A 24,424-nucleotide genomic window follows, 5' to 3' on the forward strand; every position below is an offset into this window, starting at 1 on the left:
CTCAATGAGGTTTTTGTTCAGGAAAATCTTGAAAATTCAGAGGCTTCATTTTCCGTATTTGCTCCTGTCTGACCCGCCACGCTTTCTCTTCTCTGTTTCCTGCCTTATAATTCCTTCAAATCAGGCCAACAAATGGCCTTCTGTATCTGTTGTATATAATTCTTTCAGATGGGAGCGAGACGCTGACTCCCACCGTGATAACGAGGATACTGTAACACTGGGAGAGAGAATCGCCAGGTTAACAAACTGTCAACTGCAGATCTCCGATGATCCATCTTACTGAAGGGCGCCACTAACATTCACGCGTCCTTCCGCAGGTTTGCCTGGACAACCGGCACAGTTTTTTTCCTGCCTGCACGGCGACATGAGCGAATAGTACTCAATGGATATGGCAGAGTCGAAAAGACCTACGCAGGCACGCCTGAATGTTAGTGTCGGGAGGCCACCTTAGTGTTCCGTTTTCTTCACCTACTACTATAGTAGATTCACATCAGCCGTGAATTTGATGTCATGGCCAGTCCCTTACGACGCTCTTGATTGGTTGTTGATAAGCCAATGACAGGGCTGGAAACTCTCAGTCTCTCTCGAGAGTTCACATAGGTAGGATGTATGTTCCACCTCTCCTGAGGGATGCTTTAGAAAGACATATCCCTCAGGAAAGGTGTAACATACCTCCTGCCTATGTGAACTCTTGAGGGAGATAGAGTTTCCAGCCCTGTGATTGGCTTATCAACAGGCAATCAGGAGCGTCGTAAGGGACTGGCCTAGACATCAGATGCACCGGTGCTGTGAATCTACTATAGTAGTAGTTGTAGTTTCTTGTGATCCGTCTTTCACATTCTGAGTTGTCTGTTTTTCTGCTCTTTTATTCTTTCTTCAGTAAACAAGACGTTTCCAGCTATATTTTATCTCACGATCTTGATATAGCTGATGTGCCTCTTTAGCTTTTATTGTTTCTTAGCTTTGCTCCTTGTATTTCATTAAGGAGTGGTCAAGACCTTCTACTGTCTTACACAATTTGCATGCAATGAATCCTCCTCCACGCTTGTTATATTTTACGCGTAGGAAAATATGCCTTAGCTCGGTGTAGAGTAATTGCTGATGGGGTATTATAATAAACTCCAACTTCTCTTATTTCTGTTGTCCATTCCTATTTCTAAAGTAATCTTACCGTCGACATCTTCCTCAAGTTTTTCATTAATTCCACCTTCTCTTATATATTCTCACCCACTTATTGTTCCCATCAACTTTCACTTCCTCAAACACAACTTTCAGCAGATCATATTTCCATTCTTCTACTCTTCAGAATTGTAGTCTTCCACTCATGTTTCCGATTTAATTTCAGACATACCTTTATATCCTCTTACCGTACATGCTGTGACATTACTCTCAATACAAAATCACTTCGAAATCTGAGCCAATGAATGAGACTGGCAGATGAAAGAAAGGACAGACCGATTGTTTGTTTGTTTGGTGCTTTTGCGTTGCATATAACCAGTGGTTATTGAGCAACGGGACCAACGGCTTTACGTGACTTCAGAACCACGTCGAGAGTGAACTTCTATCAACAGAAATGCACATCTCTCACTCCTCTAAGGAATGGCCGAGAATCGAACCCGCGACCACCGAGGCAAATCGATTGGCTAAAGAGTAGTACGAGAGGTATAGACCAAATACAGGGTGTGGCAAAGGATCAATGAAATTGCATATGGAGGAATGATACGTATCCGACAGCAAGCATCTCTCTTGGCACCTTGTTGAATCATTAAATAGAGCAGATTTTAGATTTTGTACACAGCGAACAATATTATCATTATTATTATTTTGAATGAAATATAATATAGAATTTGGCCAAAGGCCAAGCGCTGGAATCTATGAGGTCATTCAGCGTTGAAAGGGAAATTGAGAATAGAAAGGTTTGAAATGTGTAACAGGATGACAACCTCGCGGTACACTAACGGCACTACCCCCATACGGAGATTATTATAGTGATTTTTTACATTATTTTTTATTATATTGTTATTAACATAATGTAAAAGATCATTTCTACAGGTATAAGTAACAAAAAAAAAAAAAAAGTTGCAGGATATCTAACTCTTGCTACCCCAGTAAAAACTAAGGTCGTCGACGTGAATTGATCCTATTATTGGTTCCTTTAACGCGTCCTGTTACCATATAGGCTTGAATGAAATCACGGAGCAGCCATTAGATTGACTAAAGCATTTTTTCTTTCCCACAGTCGCCAGGTGCGTAGTCACTTCCAATTTCAGAACTGATTCTTGTTAGGAAGAAGTATCGGAAAGCGAAACAGAATCAAAGGATAAAGTCGATATTTGACGGAAAATAGGTCTAGAAAATTCGCACCTAAAAGGATAATTATACTAAAGAGTAATTTTTGTTTTCTATAAGGGATTTTGCCTTCCTACATTTAAAAAAATTTAGAAACATTAGGCTACAGAAATATTTTGGGAGATGATAATCAAGAAGACACAAAAGTTGCTTTTGCGTCACGAGCTGACGATTTTCCGGCAAAAGTCACCTGTATATGAAACGCTCTTTTCAGTCCTAATCAGGAGATTTTTTAATCATATAACTGACAAGTTCGTCAGACCTTTGGCTATAGTATATTCAACCGTGCATTTGATGTTAGGCCAGTCCCTTCTGACGCTCCTGATTGGCTGTTGATAAGCCAATCACAAGGCTGGAAACTCTCAGTCTCTCTCGAGAGTTCACATAGGCAGGATGTATGTTCCACCTCTCCTGGGGGATACTATTAAAAGATGTATCCCTCAGGAGCTGTGGAACATGCATCCTGCTTATGTGAACTCTCGAGAGAGACTGAGAGTTTCCTGCCCCGTCACTGGCCTATCAGCAGCCAATCAGGAGCGTCGTAAGGGACTGGTCTAGATATCAAATGCACGGCTGATGTGAATTTACTATAGTAGAGTTGAGTTGACGCTCCTCACTTGTCTGGCACAAATAAAATGAACACCACAGTCCATACGTGGGATTCTATAAACAATCTTGTTACTCCGGCTAGGACAATATCTTATAAGCATGTTTTCCTAGTCGTATTATATGAAAAGATAGCATTTACATTGCAATATAGCAAGCAAAGGGTGATTCTGGCGTGTCCGTTATTTTCATGATGATATAATTTCAAACCTTTATCGTAGCAAGTATTCGAAATATAAGCTAAGCACGCAAGTCCCTACACATTTTTCTAATGGTCTGTGGTCCGTTATCTAGGAATTCAGAATTGACAACACATAACGCTCGCACACACACTGAAGGGAGTGCAGAGGTTTTTATGCTAATATGATATCCAGGAAAATAATGTAAGTTAAATCATTTGTTTTTCCGCATATACTAAGTTTATACTGAAACTGTTCACGTCTGATAACAATCTGAAAAGAGCAGGCAACAACCTTTTTCAGTTCCTAGTGTGTATTTTAAAAGACACGACTTGTTTCTTCAAGTTTCTATGTTTAGGCAAAATTACCAAGTGTCACCTACATACCAAACCCATGGTACTACAGGTGTTTGAGCAGTCTTAGGAATAAAATGTTTTTCAAAAAAACTCTATACATAAATTTGAGAGAACTGGCAACTTACCAAATGTTTGCTTATCGAACTTTCGATTTAAAATGATCCTGCAGTCACAAATACAAAGTTCAGTATACCAAGACTTACACTCAAGAAAAAGGACTTATTTTCTCCACATCATTAAAAAACGTGATTGTTCTTCACAGTCCTCAACCATGACGTAGCCAGAGTCGATTCTTTCTCTTGATTGGAAGTGCGGACCTGTTCCGCCGCCCACACACAACACAATGAAAGGCCCTTCACGCATTCCACCTAATTCCCCCCCCCGAATGGAATAAACCCTCGGTTTTTTTTCTCTCTCTCTCATTTTGCCCCCTTCCCGCTACTTCTCCTTCACAGCATCTTCAGTAGAGAAACAGCAACCGTAAGGCGCACTCAAACCTGTCTAGGAGCTTCGAAAGAAGATCGTTCGGTGTGGGTGTGTGAGGGAACATGCAAGCTGACATCTTATAGTCTCTTCTGATCATTCCTTCTCAGTAGCCTCATATTTGGGAAGGGAATCCTGTCGATAAAACAAAGCTCGTTCATTGGAAAATTTTTTAAGTGTTTCATGAGACTGGTTCCTGGAAAAGGAGAAAAAAACTCAAGAAAACAGGTGCACAAAACTGCAGAAAGTCTGAATAATTTCGGAAGGTAACTGAAGCTGTGATGCCAGTAAGTACGGAAAACGCGAGCAGTGACCTTTCTGAACAGTGAATTCGATGTCTTCACTTGACAAAATACAATAGATTATCTACTGTTCTCCTCAGTAAATCAAACTGAAATTTACTCTGTTAGACAACATAGCCACGCATGCGTTTTTTTTTCGATAAAATAAGTAAATTGTCTAAACGAATAATTGGGTGAAGAAAAATTTTGTATTTCTAGAATTAATCCCAAATCGTAAATACTGACCGTCTCCGACTGCCTCGAACTAGAATTAATCACAAATCATAAATACTGACCGTCTCCGACTGCCTCGAACTATAAGGAATAGACAGAGGAATTATCTTAGAATCGAATTTCTAGGCAGAAATCCTCGAGGTGTCGCATCTTGCTGTATCGCAAGGCGAGCGATCAATTGCAGTCGTAAGAGAAAGGAATACTCTGGGTGTTGCTTGCCAAGTGTTGAAAGATAGTACGTCTTCAGCTTGTGCCTCAAGGTGGATGATTTACGCCATTTTTTGCAACATATTTTTACATAATCCATGTCAACGAGATAGACACAGTTTAGATAGTTTGAAAAAAGTACCTTCATTTCCTGAAAAGTCCAACGTGCGCCTGGTGACGTGAGTAGCGAATCAAGTACTTGATAGGTAATCCACTGTGGTAGGTCACTGCCATGAGAAAGAATGACGTCTCAAATGTCTGCAAAAGTCGTGAAGTATCAGGATCTGGGAATAGTGAAGGGGAAAAAATTATTTGCATAATTATGGGCACCGAAAAAAAAGAGCGACATCTCAAATGTAAGCAAAAATCGTAAAGTATCAGGATTTGGGGATAATGAAGGGGAAAAAATCATTCGTATAATTATTGGAACAGAAAATAAATTGTAAAATCTACAAAAAAAAGAAAGACGTCTTAAATGTAAGCAAAGGTCGTGAAGTATCTGGATCTGGGAATAGTAAAGGGAAAAGTAAACAATTTATTTGTATAATCATCGGCACAGAAAATTAATTTTAGAATCTACACAAATTTTTTTGTCTGGGCTCAGAGTCTTTGCCCCTGTGGGCATTTCTATGACCCAAAGGTCTATAAGTCTGTTTAGGCATGCATTCAGAGTTGAAATAAATTATCATCATTTTATTATTCAGCATTTACATATATATACATTGCGACAGAACACTCTCAAAGACCCAGAACTTGACCCAGAATGAATAATGATTAGAATAAAATTAAAAGCTTGTAAAATACATAAACAAAATTAAAATGTGATGGAGTGTAACCACGACCAGCAAATCTTAAGCCCAGGGACTGAGAGCAATAGTGATACGGTCAGCATCCAGTGTATGGCAACTAAATTCAGCAAGCAAGAAGACACAAACCGTCATAGAAACTTAGTTACTTAAACAATCATCCCTACATACAGTTAATAAATATGTTCTAAACATTATGACACGTTAGACAATAAAAAAAACACAGTAGTCTGTAAATTTGTCTTTTGACAATCACGCAGATTAATCCAAGTATAAAATTCCATCCCTTTTCAGAGCCACTCAAGATAAGAGCTAAATGGTGACGAGAAAAATATCTTCTTCGCGTACAAGACGCAAATAAAGAAGATACGGTATACTGAACATCCCTTTCAAACAGAAGAAAATGGATCTGAAGATGCCAGCGAAGAAAGGAGTTATCATTTTAATCTTCTACTGTGTTTTCTACGTAATTTGGTGAGTAACCAATTTATCACGACCGTTTGAACTCCATATTTAACAGAAAAATAAAAATTTTATGAGGTATTTTAGAATGTGCTTGAATGTAGTTTATATAAGATTACATGACAGTATTTGGGTCTAAGGAGAGGAAGCTGCATTAGAGAGAGTAAAGCAAAATCAGGGCAGGTCTTGTGTTTCCAAGAAAACTATAAATATATTAGGTATAGGACTATATGAATACAACTGGAGTTAAGAGAAAAGAGGAACTTTCTTCAAGAACCTGGATCTTTTCCTATATGTTTTGGGAAAAGTAATTTGTTAAAAGTAAGACAACTATAGAACTTAGTTATCTGACATGAATATAAAAGTAAGCGCAAAGGGATGGCTTGAATATCTGGTAAGTTTAGAATGAACGAAGTTACAATTATGCCAAGGAAAGGTTTAAAACAAGAATGAAGTCATGGAGGAAAGTGGAAACCGTATAGATGGGGGATATGACTTTTACTATGAATTGTAGAAGAAAAGTGGATGACTTGTACATGCGTTAGAAAGCAATCTACACTATTAAAAGAAGAAAGGGCAGCCATACCGTAGATGAGACAAGGAAGGCAGCAGGAACTATGTAAAATGTGGAACTATGTAAAATGTGTTCGGGAAGGCAAAAGTTGGCATGTATAAAGAGATTGCTGGACTTGGCCCGCCTCTAAAAGTACCGTTGATGGATGTGACTGGCAAGAAATGGTGGAGGCTGTAGAGTTGACTTGCCCGTTCAGTCCTTACAGGAGAAGGGTTGATATAACTGTGGCAAACATACAAGAAAACAACGGCACGATGAAGAACTTAGTATGTAACGAAAGGTTGTATCAGAGTCTGTTCAGGTGTTCTTTTCGTGTTGGAAATGATTATCAGCAGGTCATATGACTTTGATTTCTATAGTGTTTTGAGGAAATAGGAGGAGGAAATTTGGAAAGTGTTAGTTTGAAAAGGATACAAAAGTGTTGTAGAGGAAGAGACTCAGTACCTTGGAGAACAGAAAAGTCTCAGTCCTGACTTCTTGGGAGGAGGAGGAGGAGGAGGAGGAGGAGGAGGAGGAGGAGAGGAGGAGAGGAGAGAGAGAGAGAGAGAGAGAGAGAGAGAGAGAGAGAGATTTGTAATACATTAATAACATATTTACTTGACAAAGGACTTACTTAACGTTCCAAAAACTTGCCAGTTTGCTTTCAAAATAATTGAAAACAAACAGAAACGACCAAAGTCTCATTTCCAGTTCATTTGATTTCATAACCGAGAGATTTGCCCTTTACTTTAAAACTGTAACACTTTTCACAAGGCAGAGAGATTTATTTGAAAAAAATGAATCAATCTTAGAAATTGACAGATAGCAAGCATATCTTTCGAAAAGGTGGTTCTATAAAGTCTTGTAACTCGAATAAAAACATTCGGTAAATTTCACTAAATTTTCCATATATTGGAATACCCATGGTACTGTAGCGAAGGCGTAAGCAAAAGGCAGCATCTAAAAATGTATTAATTTATTGAGGAAACAAACAGACAGGTCAATAGCGAGCGAAAATGTAGTGCCAGACACGAGGGAAAAAAAAAAGGTCACTACACAATCACCTATCACCTGCGTTTGTTGACGGATGAAAAGATACATATAAATCGATAAACAAGACATGACTGAAGCTATGGTACATATGGTAGTAATGCTGACATTGCAATACATATCGTAATAATGATACATTTTACATAACAATGATATGAATAAAAATATATTTACAAAAGATGTGTGACATATGCTGTTTCTTATATACGAGCATTTGGCGCACAGAGCCACAGATATGTTTGTTGTGAGAAGATTAGCGGCCAGGGGAGAGGAAGGTGTGTGGGTCCTTGTGGGACCCTACAGGACACCCCCAACCCATGGAGAGGTTTACATTTGTAGGTTGGTGTCCAGGAAGTATGCAGGCGTTACACGGTCGATGGAGACTCAGTAGTACTGCCGTTCACTGTCATCTGGTAGGCTTTGTGTCGTCTCTTGAAAACACAATATGGTCCTGAGCAGGCTGGGAAGGGGGGCTCTGTGTGCATCTATTAATATGAACAAATATTCTGCATTCTGCAGTCTTTGGGATGTACACTTTTCTAGTTATGTGGTAGGCAGTCTCGGCTCGCGGCTGGCATTATCCATTCTAATTCTTTAATGGTGTTGGACGGGGATGTTGAGCCAGTTTGATTTTGAAAGATGTCTGCTAGCAATGTTAGTGCTTGGCCATATAGGGTTTCTGCTGGAGATGCGATGAATGCTGCGTGTGGTGTCGCTCCCAGGCCCAATAACCCGCAAGGCAACCCCTTTCTCCAGCAGGAGAGTGATGATTTCAAACAACTGGTGTAGCCTTTCGATGATGCCATTAGCGTTTGGGTTGTACGGCATTGTGTGTAATCTTTGTCCCCAAACTGCCTGCCAGGGCATTCTATTAGGCGTTCATGAAGTTGGCTCCCTTGTCGCTTGTGATCTACAGGACTCCATGTCTGGTGACCCATCCGATGAGAGCTTACTTACAACTCTCCACCACCTGTTGCTGTATCGGTATTGCTTCGGGCCACCTGATATTTCTATCGATGTTGGTAAACAGATATCTGTACCTTGGAGGTGGGTAGGGGTCATACTATGTCGATGTGGATGTGGGCAAGTCAGTGGTGTGCTGTGCTGAACTCTCCTATTCCGCTTTCTACATGTCTTTGTGATTTCGACGTCTGACGTGGGATGCATTTTATTGTCCCGTGTTTCATGTCCTTTTTTCATTCCTCACCAGATGTACCATTCTGCTAAAATTCGGGCTGTTGACCTGCCTGATGGGTGGGACAGATTGTGGGCAAGGGTCAAGACTTTTCTTCTGAGGCCTTCAGGTAGGGGCAAGGGCGTCCGGTATGTGTTTTGCAGGAGATGGTCATCTCTCCATTGTTGATTGACAGGTTGCTCGACATAAGAGCAGGTTTGTCCTGCCACAGTTTCACGACAGTGTGTCTGCCACAGGGTTTGCTGAACCTTTCAAGTATTTGATGGTGCAGGAGTGTTGAGCCATTGCTGATAGGTGACGTTGTTGTCTTGCTGTCCATGAGTCTGCTGTCTTTGTGAAGGGTTGATAGTTCGTTTGTATGATGAACTGTAGTCCCTCGAGCATGTGGCAGAAGTGACAAATGGCTTTGTGTACTGCTAGGAGCTCCCTGTCAAAGCTAGAGTACTTCCATTCTGCTGTCATTAACTTCTTACTGAAGAGCACCAGTAGATGACGACCATCATCTGTGTCCTGCTCAAGTACAGCTCCCAGCACCATATTACTCGCGTCTATCATTAAAGTGGGGTAGAGAAAATATTAATGTGGTTGCAGAAGTTATTGCTTGTTTCGCTGAAAGTAATGCATCATCTTGATCTTCTGACCAACTTCATTTTTTTCCCTTGTGCAGGTATTGGTAGATGGGACTCATGATTTTAACAATATTAGGGATAAATCTGTGATAACAGTTAATCAGTCCTGAAAATTCTTGTGCTGCTTTAATTGTTATTGGTTTTGGGAAGTCAGTGATTGCTTTAACTTTCTCTGGTAGAGGTTTAATGCCCTCTGTGCTTACTTGATGTCCCAGGAATTCCACAGCTTTCTTTGCCCATTTGCATTTGTATGACTTCATTGGTGTCCTTAAAAGGCTGCTTGATGTTGGGCTAAATATAAGATGTCATAGACGTAGACCATGCAGAAGGGAAGATAGACTAATAGTTCGTCCATAAGTCTTTGGAATGTCAGCCCTGCGTTGCGAAGTTCCGAAACAGCTGTCATTGAACATATAGGTGCTGAAAGAGGTGATGATTGCAGTCTTCTCTTTCCTTTGCTATGTAAACTTCAAAGTATCTTTTCAGCAGGCCTATTTTGGTGAAGATCTTTGTTCCGTTCATCTGGTTGGTTATGTCTGCAATGTTCGGCAACAGGTATCTGTCCGGTTTCGTTTTGATGTTTATTCACCGGTAGTCTCCACATTGGTGACATGTTCCATTGGGTTTGGTACTATGTGAAGTGGGGATGCTGATGGGCTGGGGCTTTTTGACACACACCAGCATTCTCCATTTCCTTGCTTGCCATAGGCGATCTTCTTTGGTGCTAAACTTCTGAAGCTTGAGTGGATCAAGGGGGTCCTCTGTTTCTATGAACTGCTGGATGTTGTGTTTTGCTGGTTTGAGTAATTCGTGCTCCAGGTCATCTTTGAAAACCTTCTTGGTAATCTTGTAGAAGTCTGTGCATTTTAAGAAATCATCTTACCGGCAAACAGAGGTTTAAAATGTATATCTTTATAGAAAATTTTCTGCTCAGAATTATTTCTTCTTTCATCTCCCGAAATATTTGCACAAACTCATGTTACACCTTTATATACATACGATACATACATACACACACATATATATATATATATATATATATATATATATGTATATATATATATATGTGTGTGTGCGTGTGTGTGTGTGCGTGTGTGTCTGGCAAAAATGTTCTGTTGCAACAGAATTCCATCTAATAAAAGGAGCCCATAAAAATTCTAAAATATAGAAAGTAAGCACTATTTTCAGAGCATGCTGTCTCTCTCTCTCTTCAGGTAGGTAATGAATGAGAAAAGTTACAAGAAAGGCATTATTTATAACAAGAGATCCATCCACAGATAAGCTGTATTACTAGGTCACCCTGGTAGATAGATTCTCTTTAATCTTCTTAAGCGTTGGTTGAAGGAAGATTTTATCTATGATATCTGAATCCCAGGCATAATGAACATCTCAAAGGGCGCCTGGGATTCAGATATTAAGGATAAAATCTTCCTTCAACCAACGCTTACGAAGATTAAAGAGGAATTATCAACCGGAATGACCTAGTAATATGGCTTACCTACGGATGGATCTCTTGGTATAAATAATGCCTTTTCTGTAACTTTTCTCATTCATTACCTGCCTGAAGAGAGAGAGAGACAGCATGCTCTGAAATATAGTGCTAACTTTATATATTTTGACTTTTTTTGGGTTCATTTTATTATATATATATATATATATATATATATATATATATAATTATATATATATATATATATATATATATATATTGGTATTTGCTCTACAGTATCACTGTTACTCAAAAGCAGATCCTGATTGCAACAGAAAATTCACAACTGCAATAGTTTACATGAAGCATTAGTTTTTTACTTGTAAAACAACTCATTCCAGGAATAACCTTTCTACTTTCCGGGTCTACAAGGACAAATTTTACAGTAAAGGTGAGTATGAAGATAAAGGAATTGTTATAGTTATAAAAAGAATATTTTACTAAAAGAAAACTTTTACAAATCATTTTGCATAGATGTAAGGTCGTTGTTTTTTCTTGTCATAAAACTTTTTTTTTTTAATATCAGCATTTAGAACATATAACAAATCTAAAGCCTTATATCTGTATGAATTGTATATTATATTTACTGAAGTGATATTTTTTTTATCTTCCTTGCAAGTTCAAAACTTGATCCACATAAGAAAGTAAGAGAGATAAACTTTTTATCATTATTTTGGTCTGCACCAAGAAAGCCAATTAGGAAGATGTAATTTCAGTAATCAGTTCATTACTGTCACTCTTGATCAGTTGGGTTTCCAAGCCTATGATTATGAATTCATACACACTCGACTGATTTATGATGTCTGTCGTTCCAACGTTATGCAAGTCTAATTACTTTCTGTTTGTTGAATTTAGAAATAAGTTTCTATTCAACCTCTCTCTCTCTCACTTAACATTCGGAAGTTTTCATTACCTCCACCCCTACTCCTTCTCTCTCTTATCATTAGCACGTTTTCATTACACCCCTCCTCCCCACCCCTCTTTAATGTTAGCACCTTTTCATTACCCCCCCACCCACCCTCTCCTTTAACATAGCACGTTTTCATTAGCCCCCACCACAACCTCACTCTTAACATTAGCACGTTTTCAGTACACCCCCTCTCTTTCTATCTCTCTCTCTTAGCATTAGCAAGTTTACATTAATCAACACCCCCATCTCTCTCTCTCTCTCTCTCAATACTCTGATACGCTTTCTCCTTCCTGGTGATCGTATCCTCTATGTCATTATAACTTTTTCTTCCACGATCGACTGATGTTCAAGTCCCTTTCGTTACCTGCATGCTTGCAGTTCTCGTTTGAAGTAACAGACGAGTAATTTTCAAATGACTAAGAATTAACAGGACAATGAAACATAAATTATGGACATTTACCATCTTTGAAGTTTCTGTCATTTACTAAAATTGCTACAACTACAAGGAGATTTTCCTTTCTGAAGCTCTAAATTTTATCATCATTATCGTTTTAGTTGTTTTGACTACTATTGCTACTACCACTGTGACTCCTACTACTATTGCTGCCATTATGGCGAAATAATTACATGTATTTATATCCAACTGTATTTTTTTATATTAGTATCTCAAGTAAATGTATAATGGCATATTTTCCAGGTTTGTCCTCACACTTTTTCGAATCAGATTTATCCTATAAATAAATATGACTTTCATAGTGTATTACAGCGCAACTCCTCACATGAACAACAGTAGACGAAAGCCACTGATACACCATAAACCATTGTCAAAATCCGAAGCGCACCACGGGACGAAATCCCTAGATGTCTGGAAAGAAGAACAAGGACGGCGCAGAAAGGTGGTCAGGCAAGTCTGCGAGAGATTAGGTCTGACCAGAAGGAAGGTCCTCAGCCAACTGATGCAGTCACCAAAGCAGAGTTTCTTGCATTTTCTTGTGGATGATGCCAGAGGCGCTATCTACTGCTACATTCCAAAGGTGAGGAAAAAATAATTTTGTATTGAACTGTTGTCAACATTAGTGGAATTATATGCTGACAATACTATAGTAGAGTCACATCAACCTTGCATTTGATGTCTTGGCCAGTCCCTTACGACGTTCCTGATTGGTTAGCCTGATATGCCAATCACAGGGCTGGAAACTCTCAGTATCACTCGAGAATTTACATAGGCGGGATGTAAGTTCCACCTCTCCTCAGGGATACTTTTGAAAGACGTATCCCTAAGGAGAGGTGGAACATACATCCTTCCTCTGTGAACTCTCGATAGAGACTGAGAGATTCCAGCCTGTGACTGGCTTATCAACAGCCAATCAGGAGCGACGTAAGGGACTGGCCTAGACATCAAATGCACGGTTGATGTGAATCTACTATAGTTTTAGTGATAATGATAGCAACATTGGAAACAATGACAATCATAATCCACAATGGTTTAATTCTGTTAATGCCCAGGTAGCTTGTACCAACTGGAAAAAGGTGTGGATGGTTCTAACGGGCCTCACTGGCGAGCGGAATTTGACGGCGATTCCGCTAATGGTTCCTCATCAAAATACGAGTAAAATGGAGCTGACGAAGAACACAAAGGTAACTCTATACATTCTTAACAACTTAGAAAACAACAACGTTAAACTCATTAATAAAATTGCTATAACGAACTCTTATTGTACATCAATTCCATATATCATAATTAATGGTGACAACGCCCTCCGTCACCGTCATTTCACAGGTTAAAGACTTGAAATGGAAGCTCAGATCCTACAAGAAGCTGGTCATCGTCCGCCATCCTTTCCATAGACTCTTATCAGCCTACAGAGACAAACTTCATTTTGCGGAAGGAAGACCCTATTTCCAAAAGAAGGTGCACTCTTACATAGTGAGACGACGAACTGGTGCCAACCTAACCGACATACAGTGGCCAGAGTTCGTCGATTTCCTTACCCTCGGCCGGGGCCAACTGGCTGATGATCACTGGAGTTCCTACATGTCTTTGTGTCACCCATGTGCCATCGACTATGACGTCATTGCTAAGCTGGAAACTCTTCAGGAAGATTCCGATAAATTCTTACGACTGATTGAAGCCCCTGAATATCTTCATTTTCCAAACACTTCCAGGACTTCCAGAAGAACAGACAGTGTCCTCTGGAGCGACTACCAGAGGCAATTAAGCTCCCATCAATTGTCTGCTTTGTATAAGGCCTATGGGAGAGACTTTGAATTGTTTGGCTACAATTAGAGAAGAAGTGTACACAGTCTTCTGGAAATATTATCATTGTATTTGTTCTCATATTAATTTTCCATGTAAAATTACGAGTAGACACAAAGACAAACTGTATATTACGGACAAAACAAATCAATAAATACATAGTGTCACAACGGATTAAGCAAGCATTTGCCACAGTATAACTCTTCTAACCTTATCATGTAATATTGAGGTATATATGGTTCCACCAGAAAGCGTTCTCCTCTACCAAGGGGTGGCTCCGGAGAAAACACAGAACCTGTAACTCCCAGATTCATTCTATATTAATAATTAGCACATGCACCCTTTAACAATGATAATGATCGTCTCATAACCTAAACAGAAGGTAAATGAGTACTTCACTGAACTCACTATACATCAGCTCCATCAGGCATTCAGTTGCATTCTCACCCTTCCTGGGTATCATGACCCTTTCCGGGTATCATGACCCTTCCTGGGTATCATGACCCTTCCCGGGTATCATGACCCTTCCCGGCGGGTATCATGACCCTTTCCCGGGTATCATGACCCTTCCTGGGTATCATGACCCTTCCCGGGTATCATGACCCTTTCCCGGGTATCATGACCCTTTCCGGGTATCATGACCCTTTCCGGGTATCATGACCCTTCCCGGGTATCATGACCCTTTCCCGGGTATCATGACCCTTCCCGGGTATCATGACCCTTCCCGGGTATCATGACCCTTCCGGGTATCATGACCCTTCCCGGGTATCATGACCCTTTCCGGGTATCATGACCCTTTCCGGGTATCATGACCCTTCCCGGGTATCATGACCCTTCCCGGGCATCATGACCCTTTCCGGGTATCGTAACCCTTCCTTAGAGTTCAAACACAATCACCAGACGAATAAACTGCTTCTATTCTTCCACTATACATATTATAACATTCATTGTTACATCTTTGCAGCATATTCTTTCAAACTCTCTTGTCTCTGCAGTTTCTCTTCACTATTCCAAATCAGCGCTTTATCATCAGCAAACATCATTAATTTCAACACAAAAGTCCTGTTACTTTTCTTATTTGACAAGTGACACCGTAACCTTGTCTCACGCTAGTCACTCTCATAATTATTATTGTTGTTGTTCTTGTTATGATACAATGAATATTAAAGTACTCATCTTAATGGCATTTATGCTCAAAATATATAAATAATGAATTCTAAGAAATGAATGCATTACATTGATGTTTAGTTACCCAATTGCAATACATTGCACTGGTCACGATAAAAGAAGTATAGATATAGAAAGAGAAAGAGAGAGAGAGAGAGAGATGATTAAGTCATCGGCAACCCTGAACACAACGCAATGTACTATACTGATGATTATCGTTACGTGTAATAACAGAATTACATTAATAACAGAGATCATGGAAAGAAAAAGTTAATACTGCGTAGTTTGGGAATATACGAGTATTTCAAAAATAAAAACTAAGCAAGAGTTTTCAAAACACATATGATACACCTGCATAGTTTGTAAGGCTAAGAGTAAAGTAGAAAATTGAAAAGGAAAACCATCGTCCACAAAATGCTAAAAATGCAGTCGTATACGTTCAAAGCTTCATTGTCAAACTGGGATCATTGTGACATCTTCACCAACATCCTTTGAATGCAAAAGTCTTCTAAAGGGAGAAGGTGAAATTTTAGCTAAATTTCGACTGGCTTGGTTTGAAGGATGCCAACCTAGCATATGGCCATGAGGCGTACCTGGTATGACCAAAAATAAATTCCTTATAATTCTATCTTTCCCTAATCTGAAGGAAAGGTGACAGGCAGTCTCTTGAGTAGGCGAGTGGCTTCTTGAAAATTTTGCCAGACAAAAACATTGCTTCAAGATCACAAGTCCATTTGAATGTGGCATGCCTCTTGCTTTGCCATATAGCTTACCCTTCTCCTTGCTAACAACGGCCTGTTGGAAAATTCTTAATATTCAAATGGATTCGTATATATTGTCATATTTCTCTACTTTCTCTAGCGGGATGCCTCCTTGCCGATCACTTCTCTTTCAACTATCCACCCTTTTTTCATATCTGTGGAATCTTTTACATCGCCTTTATTTGACATACTTGAATTCACATTTATCAGACAGCCCCAGTCGAGAATCTCCTCTTAGGTTGTGTCCTCCTACATGAGGCTTGAATCTACCCAAGCGAATGAATCCTTTCTTATTTCAATTTCATCACTGGATCATGAATGGAATAAATAGTAGACGAGCACAACAGCAAAATAACGGTGCGGCTACCCTCTTGGAAGCTCCCCTACGCCATGTAACCACGAGGTTATAAGACTACAAGTTCCTGGCTGGAAGGTTGGTGATCATTGGACTATGCTTCCCTTGTGTCATGGCTACGGTCTTCAATTATCCATATATTGGAATCTGCAGTTCAGTTACGCTCCAGTTGTCACTGTCTAGTTTTTATAATCAAAAGAGTGACGCAGATTTCTTCCTTTCAATTCACTCAACTTTCTCTCCGTAAATGAATCATAAGAGACAAAGCTAAGAAAACGTTTTTGAGAAATTTTGCTTCAGTAGTCCGAGTATAACTTCGGAAAGATCTATTACAGATTTATGAAAATCGATGCAAGACCTTTTATTGAAAACCTTTTATTTTACAAGGGTTGCTTTAAAAGGTATCACCTCTTCAATATACAAATCAAATTCAAAGGGCAAACTTGACTGAGAAAATTCATATTGTAATTATGTATATATTTATCAAAAAATATCAACAAAACCATAATCTAAAAAAAATATGATGACAAGTCATAAAACACACACACACATACATATACATATATACATACATACATACATATATATATATATATATATATATATAGTATATATATATATATACACAAAAGTACTTGGCACTATGTTCATTTCATTTTGAACTTTCATGTGGCTTCAGCTAATATATATATTATATATATATATATATAATATATATATATATATATATATATATATATATAATATATATGTAATAACTTGATCACGAAGTATATAAAACGTGATGCTATGTATAAATAATCTGGTAGTGTCAGTTTGTATATTAAGCCTTCTTTTGACTATGGTGTTCTTTGTAAAATCAGTGTGCCTCAGTAAAGGGTCCGAATAGGACCGAAAGTACTCGGCTATCTCGCTTTTTCATTTTTTTCCTTCGTGGCAAAAAAACCCATATATATATATATATATATATATATATATATATATATATATATATATATATAATGTGTGTGTGTGTGTGTGTGTGTGTGTGTGTGTTGTGCGTGTGTGTGTGTGTGTATGTGTGTATGTATGTATAGTATATATATATATATATATATATATATATATATATATATATATATATTGTGAATGTGTGTGTGTGTATGTGTGTGGCTGTGCGTGTTTGTGTTTATCCTATATATAAGACTGCTTTTCTACTATCGTACATAAATATACGTAACCACGTAACGATTATAAAATTAATAATAATAATAAATTTAACCACCAGCAAGCGTTCAATCATACGTAAACATTCAGGAAGGATTGTCCAGTTACCTGCAACAATAGTCGATGAACAGAAATAAAGGTAAAATTTAAATTCACGTCTTCCGATGATGAGACATAAGAGTTAAAAATTAAAAACGAGTGTTGTTGTAATAGCATCCCTCCATTGTTAATGGCTCACGTCCCTTTACATTGCATGGGGCAACTTCTGATGCCATTCCTTTTCCTTTATAATTGGCCCACAACCTAAATATATTCCCTGAAACTCGTCATACAGCACTTAGGTTAAAGTACAAACAGTAATAATAATAATAATAATAATAATAATAATAATAATAATAATAATAATAATAATAATAATAATAATAATAATAATAATAATAATAATAACAATAATAATAATAATAAAACATGCCTCCAACTTACCCTTACTTGATTTTACAATCGGCAGCGTCCATATTAGAACGTAATTGTAGCTCGTATAAAATGACAATCTGAAATATAAAAAAAAGATCATCCATATACTGAATTAGTTGTAAAAACTATAATGCAGCAAGTTACTGCAAGGGCATCTGCATCTGTCAACTTCAAAGAATACCAGTTGCATAATAACATAAAGTAAAACATGTCAAGGTAGAAAGAATAAGAGGAACTAATAAAGTCGTGGAACTATCAAAGAAGGCACAAGAAAGAAGACTGCGGTGGTATGGTCATATGAGCCTGATGGAGGAAAAAAGAAAGAAACAGATTCTAGGAGCATCTATGTCATCTTCCATTTTTATTAGTCACCCATTGTAGATGACAGGTTTTCTACGACACAAGATAAATATAATTTTCTGTTAAGCTATACAAGGATATATGATAGACTATTGCAAGTAGTTGGAATTGCGGGTATAGCACGAAAAAATGAGTAGTTATTGCGAAATACATAAAACTAGTTAAAAAGGCTGAAAACCTTATGTGCCTATACATGCTTAAGCGTTTTGTACGATACGAAAGAAAATAGTTAACTTAGAGAAGTGCACATTAAAAGATTCAACTGAAGTGTTACAGATTTCATAAATATGCTGTGACAGATCCTTGTTAGCTCATGAACTTTTAATTCTTGATAAACGCTGTACGCTAATTGTACAACACTATTAGTGATTACCTTTTTGTCCAAATAGCCTATTCTGTGTCTTGATTTAGTTAAGGTGAAAATAAGAAAATCAAGATCTACTAACAGAGTAGTCTTATAAACCAGACAGGTGAAATTATATTTGATTTAGAAATAAGTTTATAAAGAAAGATCGTATAAAAGACGGATGGGGATTACAAAGGGAAAAAAATATATGGAATCCTACACAATTGAAGAATTAGTAGTCCTACCAAAATCATGCTTATGTATTTAAGAGGATATACAAAGGATTAGGCCCAACAGGTAAGAAGCAGGGACAAGACAATTAAAAGATTATACAAGGAGTGTGACTGACCACAAAAAAATGTTATAAACGTACATCTCAGTAATTCTCTTTTTGGTAAACGATAATTCTTTTTAAGATGAACCTTTTTTACATAAAATATCAAACATACGAATACATAGTATATATATATATATATATATAATATATATATATATATATATATATATAATGTAACTAATTTGTAATTAAGTCAGTGATTTTATCTTTTGGGTCATTCTTGAACATCTACTGATACAGGGGGCAATTAATACATGCCCTGGCTAAGGTTAAAATTACAACTGGAAGTAAGCTGTCTAATAGCGGGTTCTAAACGATTTTATGAAGAGAAATCGTTCGATATGGCAATCACTGAAATAGCACTGGATATTTGCCCAGTTTTGACAAAAATACTTAAGCTGCTTAATTCGTACGTCTGATATGAAAAGACAAGTCGACAGGGCTTGTAAAACTCCAGCGTTTCTCTTACCTTTGTGGAATTTGTCTATATATAGTATAATAAGATTATAGTATATATATAATAATATATATATATAATAATATATATACTATATTATATTATAATTATATATAATTTCATATGGTAAGTCAATGTACAGGTTGGCAATACTGACTGGTAAAGACTGCTTTTTTTATGCTTCCTAAACATCTGTAAAGGTGAACGCAGTAAAATTTAGTATCTGAGATTTATAAAGCATGTCGCATATTCACACGTTTCCTTGCAAACAATGGTAGGTCATATATGGGACATACATTACGTATGTGAAACATTTTGTATACATATAAAATGGCTTTTCATACACAAAAACAACAGAAGTGTTGCCATTTGCACTCAGAGGCGAGACAAAGTCAATTTCATAAGTAGCACCTCATTTTCTTTTCTAAGCCTGATGAGGCACATTCTTATGATAAGTTAAGCAAATGCTGCAATACAGGAAGATATGATGACCAAAGATTACGCGTGAAATCATTAATTAAAGACAAAAAGCTTGTAAATGTTTAAGAAACGAACTTTCAACATACAAATATATGCAGTACGATTTGTTTAAAATATTGTAGACGATAATTAAGGAAATAGTCCGTAACTCTAGACTTCTATTGCAAACGAGAAAAATTAGCAAGCTTGTGCAAATTACTGATTTATGTGTACACATAAATCAATTATAGGCCTAGCTCTTTCACTTCAAAGTTGGAAAATTGCAGATAAATAGCTATTCTGTTTAAAATCATAACAGTGTAAACAGTATACCAGAAATGCAAAAAGTAAAAATCATCATTCAGCACGAATATCCTTACAATAAGGTTTTGTCATACACCATGATAGCTCACACACAAGCAAGCTTCTGCCAGCAAGCGCTGTCTGCATTAACATCCTCCACGTCTCGCCCTGATCTTTAGTACTAAACCGCCTATAAGTGGAAGAATATACTACACAATACAGGTTTATCAAGTGTATGATACTTGGACATCTCTTCTTCCATTTTCTTTTCTCTATTACCATACTGGTACTATAGTAGATTCACATTAGCCGTGCATTTGATGTTTAGGCCAGTCCCTTACGACGCTCCTGATTGGCTGTTTTATGAGCCAATCGGGCTGGAAACTCTGTCTCTCGAGAGAGTTCACATGGGTAGGATGTATGTTCCATCTCACCTGAAAGACGTATCCCTGAGGAGAGGTAGAACATAGATCTTACCCATGTGAACTATCGAGAGAGACTGAGCATTTCCAGCCCTGTGATTGGCTTATCAACAGCCAATCACGAGCGTCGTAAGGGCCTGGCCTAGACGTCAAATGCACGGTTGATGTGAATCTACTCTAGCAGCTCAGGGCCAAGTATAATCCTAGCCGAAATTTTTTTTTTTTTTTTTTTTTTTTTTTTTTTTTTTTTTTTTTTTTTTTTTTTTTACTGACAAGACAAAGGATACTTTTGCTCTGGCGCGCGCGCCAACACACACACACACACACACACCGAGTGGCGGGAGAGGATGAGGCAATCGGGAACGTAATAGGAGACATTCACGAGACACCAGTGCAGTTTTTTCTCGGCCTAGACCTTTGTCTCAGCCCAAGTCAACTTCAGTCATTGAACTTTTCAGTTAAACAGAACGACAGTACTTTGTCACTGAAATCAACTCTCAACCTCCCGATAACATACACCTGTAACAATAAATGTAAAGCATATTCTTAAAAACTGTTCTTCCATTGGCTACAGCTGAAAGGGTTGTGAGATAGGCATTCATAATCTTTGGTTACAGCTGCTGAGGCCTAGGCTGTTTTGCACACGGCACTTTACACACACCAGAAAAAAAGGATGACTCATATGTAGTACTACTCCAAGAATCAAGTTTTAACATCCTTCGTCCAACTATATTTCTTCCTTGTCCTCATTGGACTTTGCATTTTCTTAACCCTAACATGTTTGATGTCAATATTCTTGTAAAACGTCTGAAGGGACTCATGCATGAACCTGCAATTTACCGGCTGAACTTAGTTGAACTGAATATAGAATTTAGGCCAAAGTCCAAGCACTGGGACCTATGAGGTCATTCGGTACTGAAACGGAAATTTACAGTAAAAGGTTTGAAAGGTGTAACAGGAGGAAAACCTCAAAGCAGTTGGGCTATGAATCAAGTGTTAGGAGAGGTTGGAAAGTAAGATGAAGCAAGAGAATATGAAAGAAGGTACAGTAATAAGAACGAAAGTGGTTGCAGCTAGGGGCCGAAGGCACGCTGCAAAGAACCTTAAGTAATGCCTACGTACAGTGCACCGCATGAAGTCAACTGACGGCACTAACCCCCTACAGATTGGATGTGGTATGGGGAATGCCTAACGAGTAAAGGTAACTGTGACAGAATTGGAAAACATGGAGATTCTTAATGAACAAAAAAAAAAAAAAACTTCAATTATGTAAAAACAAAAAAAATTTGGAGCAAACTTTTAATGAATTACCCTAGAATGACAATAGCATTTGATTTCTTATTGCAAAATATACTGTGATAAAGACGGGAGGGTTCCTTGTCAGCTGCGAAAGATTAGTATCAGTCACATGAAAATAAATCCTGAAATGACTTTCTTCTATAAGGCCTATAAAGGATATTAAGTTCCTAATTACTACAATCAAATTAATGTTGTGCTATCCTTCTGTACTAAAGATTATATTGTCAAAAAAGTATAACCGTGTATTACTGTTTTTATAAATTCTAGTATCATCCTCATTATTATTACTATTATTATTCAAAGATGATTTATAAAGGTCATACCTACAGAGGCCATTGACTTGAATTGCAAGCTTTCCACAAAATATATATAAAAAAAATTAAAGTCTGAAAGGAAATAAAAAATGATCACGGAGAAATAAATACAAATTAATGACACAAACAACAGGTAAATTATTCATAAGGCAATACTGCACTGCAAATCATACTCATATTGCATTATGCGATTATCTTTGATTCTAATAAATTACCTGTTCAGGAATCCATATTATCCCGGTTATAGGCTAACTCCCTCGATTGGTGTCCCCGTCACCACAAAATTGCAATAAATCAAAACACCAGAGTTTGTTATGTGGTTCAGCTTTAATGGTGCAATTGGTTTTTATTGACATCTCAGCTCACATGGCATGAAAAGCAAAAAACCCTCTTATACCTTATGCCTTAATTTGCCATAAACAGTGATGGCTCTCCAACAACTCCATAAAAAAAAATGGTGGCTTGCTTCGCCTATTTCATTTCTTCCGTCATTGCAAACAAAATGTCGCATAGAGGAATCAATGTTGTATGACAGCTGCCTCGCCACTGAGTGCTATAGTACTGTGGTCCTTGAGGCAAGAAGGCGCCAACATAGCCAAAGCGCATCACTTGACAAGTACGTCACTAAATACAAATGCATTGGCCTACAAGTCTCCAAAACTGGTGTGTTCCGACAACGAACACTGGTGCGTTTCTTTTTACCATTCTCACGCATGTGGTAACTCTTGACAGTAGGTGGGCCTTGAGACTCAGCGAGGCCTTACTCCCTCTACGCAGTGGTGTTTCACGATTATCCCGCTATGAATGTTGTCATGTCTTGAACAAGTCTACTAATAATAATTTGCTGTTCACCATATCCCACACGCACTCTCTCGTTTCCTAGATATTTCAAATTTCAGAACCTTTCCCACTTTATCTAGCTCTCATTCCTCCCAAAAATTTCCAATCCTGTTCTCTGTGCAATATTTAAAAAAGAAATGAATCTGTTAGTCTTTTCCTTACAAAAAATAATGCCTCTATTTTTTCCCTTTGCTTTTCGTGGTTGATATTTATTTCCCATTAGTTTTTATAGTTAAAATAATGCTTTGTTCAGCTGACATTCCAGTTATGTTACAATGGTTTCTTAGATTCTCTCTCTCTCTCCATTGCGAAAGAACTGTCTTTTTTTCAGTCAGTTCACTGCCATGAGTACTTTGGCAACTGGTACGAGAGGCCAAACTCTGAAGCAACCGTTGAATACCCTCTGTGCCACCATTTCACACATTTATTCTGTGGGGGAAAAAAACATGCTTCTTTTACTGCTGACGAGAACTCACTCTGTTACCTTTCCAATTTTCTTTCTTGTTCCAAAAGGACTCGGCCGAGGAAGATATCTGGTTCTCGGTCACATTGGCCTTAGTATATGTAACACTCCTAAGAAAAGGTTTCAGTTCAGTTCAGTTGCAACGATGACTTTCATTTCGTGCATCCATTTGCCTAGGATAAACATGATTTATCACTCATGAAATCTTAACAATGTTATAATAAATAGTGGTCTTCGTTCAAAACCGATAAAATAACGATTTGATATTCGTGCTGCTAAACAACGCAACGGGCAATTCCAATGGGTTTTTTGGTACTAATTGTATCTCGGCCTTCTAAATTCCCGTGAATGACGCCAAACATCAAGATGGCTATCGTCTCTCGTGCTCATTGATCCAGTTTGAATTATCCACATTTCCTTGTAGCTTTTATACATCTTCAAATCGTTTAATGCAATTTCCACCTTCAATCGTTTCTTCCAATCCAACTCAGCACCATTCATTCTCTTATCTCAAGTCAGTCCTCATTCAGTGATTTCCCTTTCCTATCATCTTAGGACTCTCTTACCTGCCGTAACATATTTTAAAAAACCTCACTAGATCTACATTTCGAAGGTTTTGACTCTCCTTTGCTGCTACTGGCATCATGTGTGTTTCTCGGCTTACTATGCCAAATTCACTATGAAGTTCTTTACTATTTATTCCTAGCCTTAAATCTAAGTTGCTCGTTGAATCTTCCTTTCTATATTGTTTGTTTGTTTGTATGGTGTTTTTACGTTGCATGGAACCAGTGGTCATTCAGCAACGGGACCAAAAG

General features: G+C 37.9%; 2 protein-coding genes across 3 annotated transcripts in view; one reads left to right on the top strand and one right to left on the bottom strand.

Moving 5' to 3' along the window:
* LOC135219830 (alpha-amylase-like) overlaps window positions 1–18,086 on the bottom strand; it is a 42,797-nt gene extending 24,711 nt beyond the window's left edge. Inside the window, exons 1-3 of one of the 2 annotated variants that reach the window (XM_064256928.1) lie at window positions 18,019–18,086; window positions 4,838–4,979; window positions 3,988–4,108 (exon numbers count right to left, since the gene is read on the bottom strand). In XM_064256928.1, the coding sequence (XP_064112998.1) occupies window positions 3,988–4,073 (86 nt within the window). In that variant the 5' untranslated portion in view covers window positions 4,074–4,108; window positions 4,838–4,979; window positions 18,019–18,086. The remainder of the gene's footprint in view (window positions 1–3,987; window positions 4,109–4,837; window positions 4,980–18,018) is intronic. The other variant, XM_064256930.1, reaches the window with a different exon arrangement.
* On the top strand, window positions 12,533–14,207 carry LOC135218997 (carbohydrate sulfotransferase 11-like). Its single transcript, XM_064255434.1, has 3 exons — window positions 12,533–12,823; window positions 13,296–13,427; window positions 13,549–14,207. The coding sequence occupies exons 1-3, from the start codon at window positions 12,533–12,535 to the stop codon at window positions 14,074–14,076; spliced, it is 951 nt and encodes a 316-aa protein (XP_064111504.1). The 3' UTR covers window positions 14,077–14,207.
* Window positions 18,087–24,424: the final 6,338 nt, after the last annotated feature.

The sequence above is a fragment of the Macrobrachium nipponense genome, chromosome 1 (assembly GCF_015104395.2).
Source record: "Macrobrachium nipponense isolate FS-2020 chromosome 1, ASM1510439v2, whole genome shotgun sequence".
NCBI lineage: Eukaryota > Metazoa > Arthropoda > Malacostraca > Decapoda > Palaemonidae > Macrobrachium > Macrobrachium nipponense.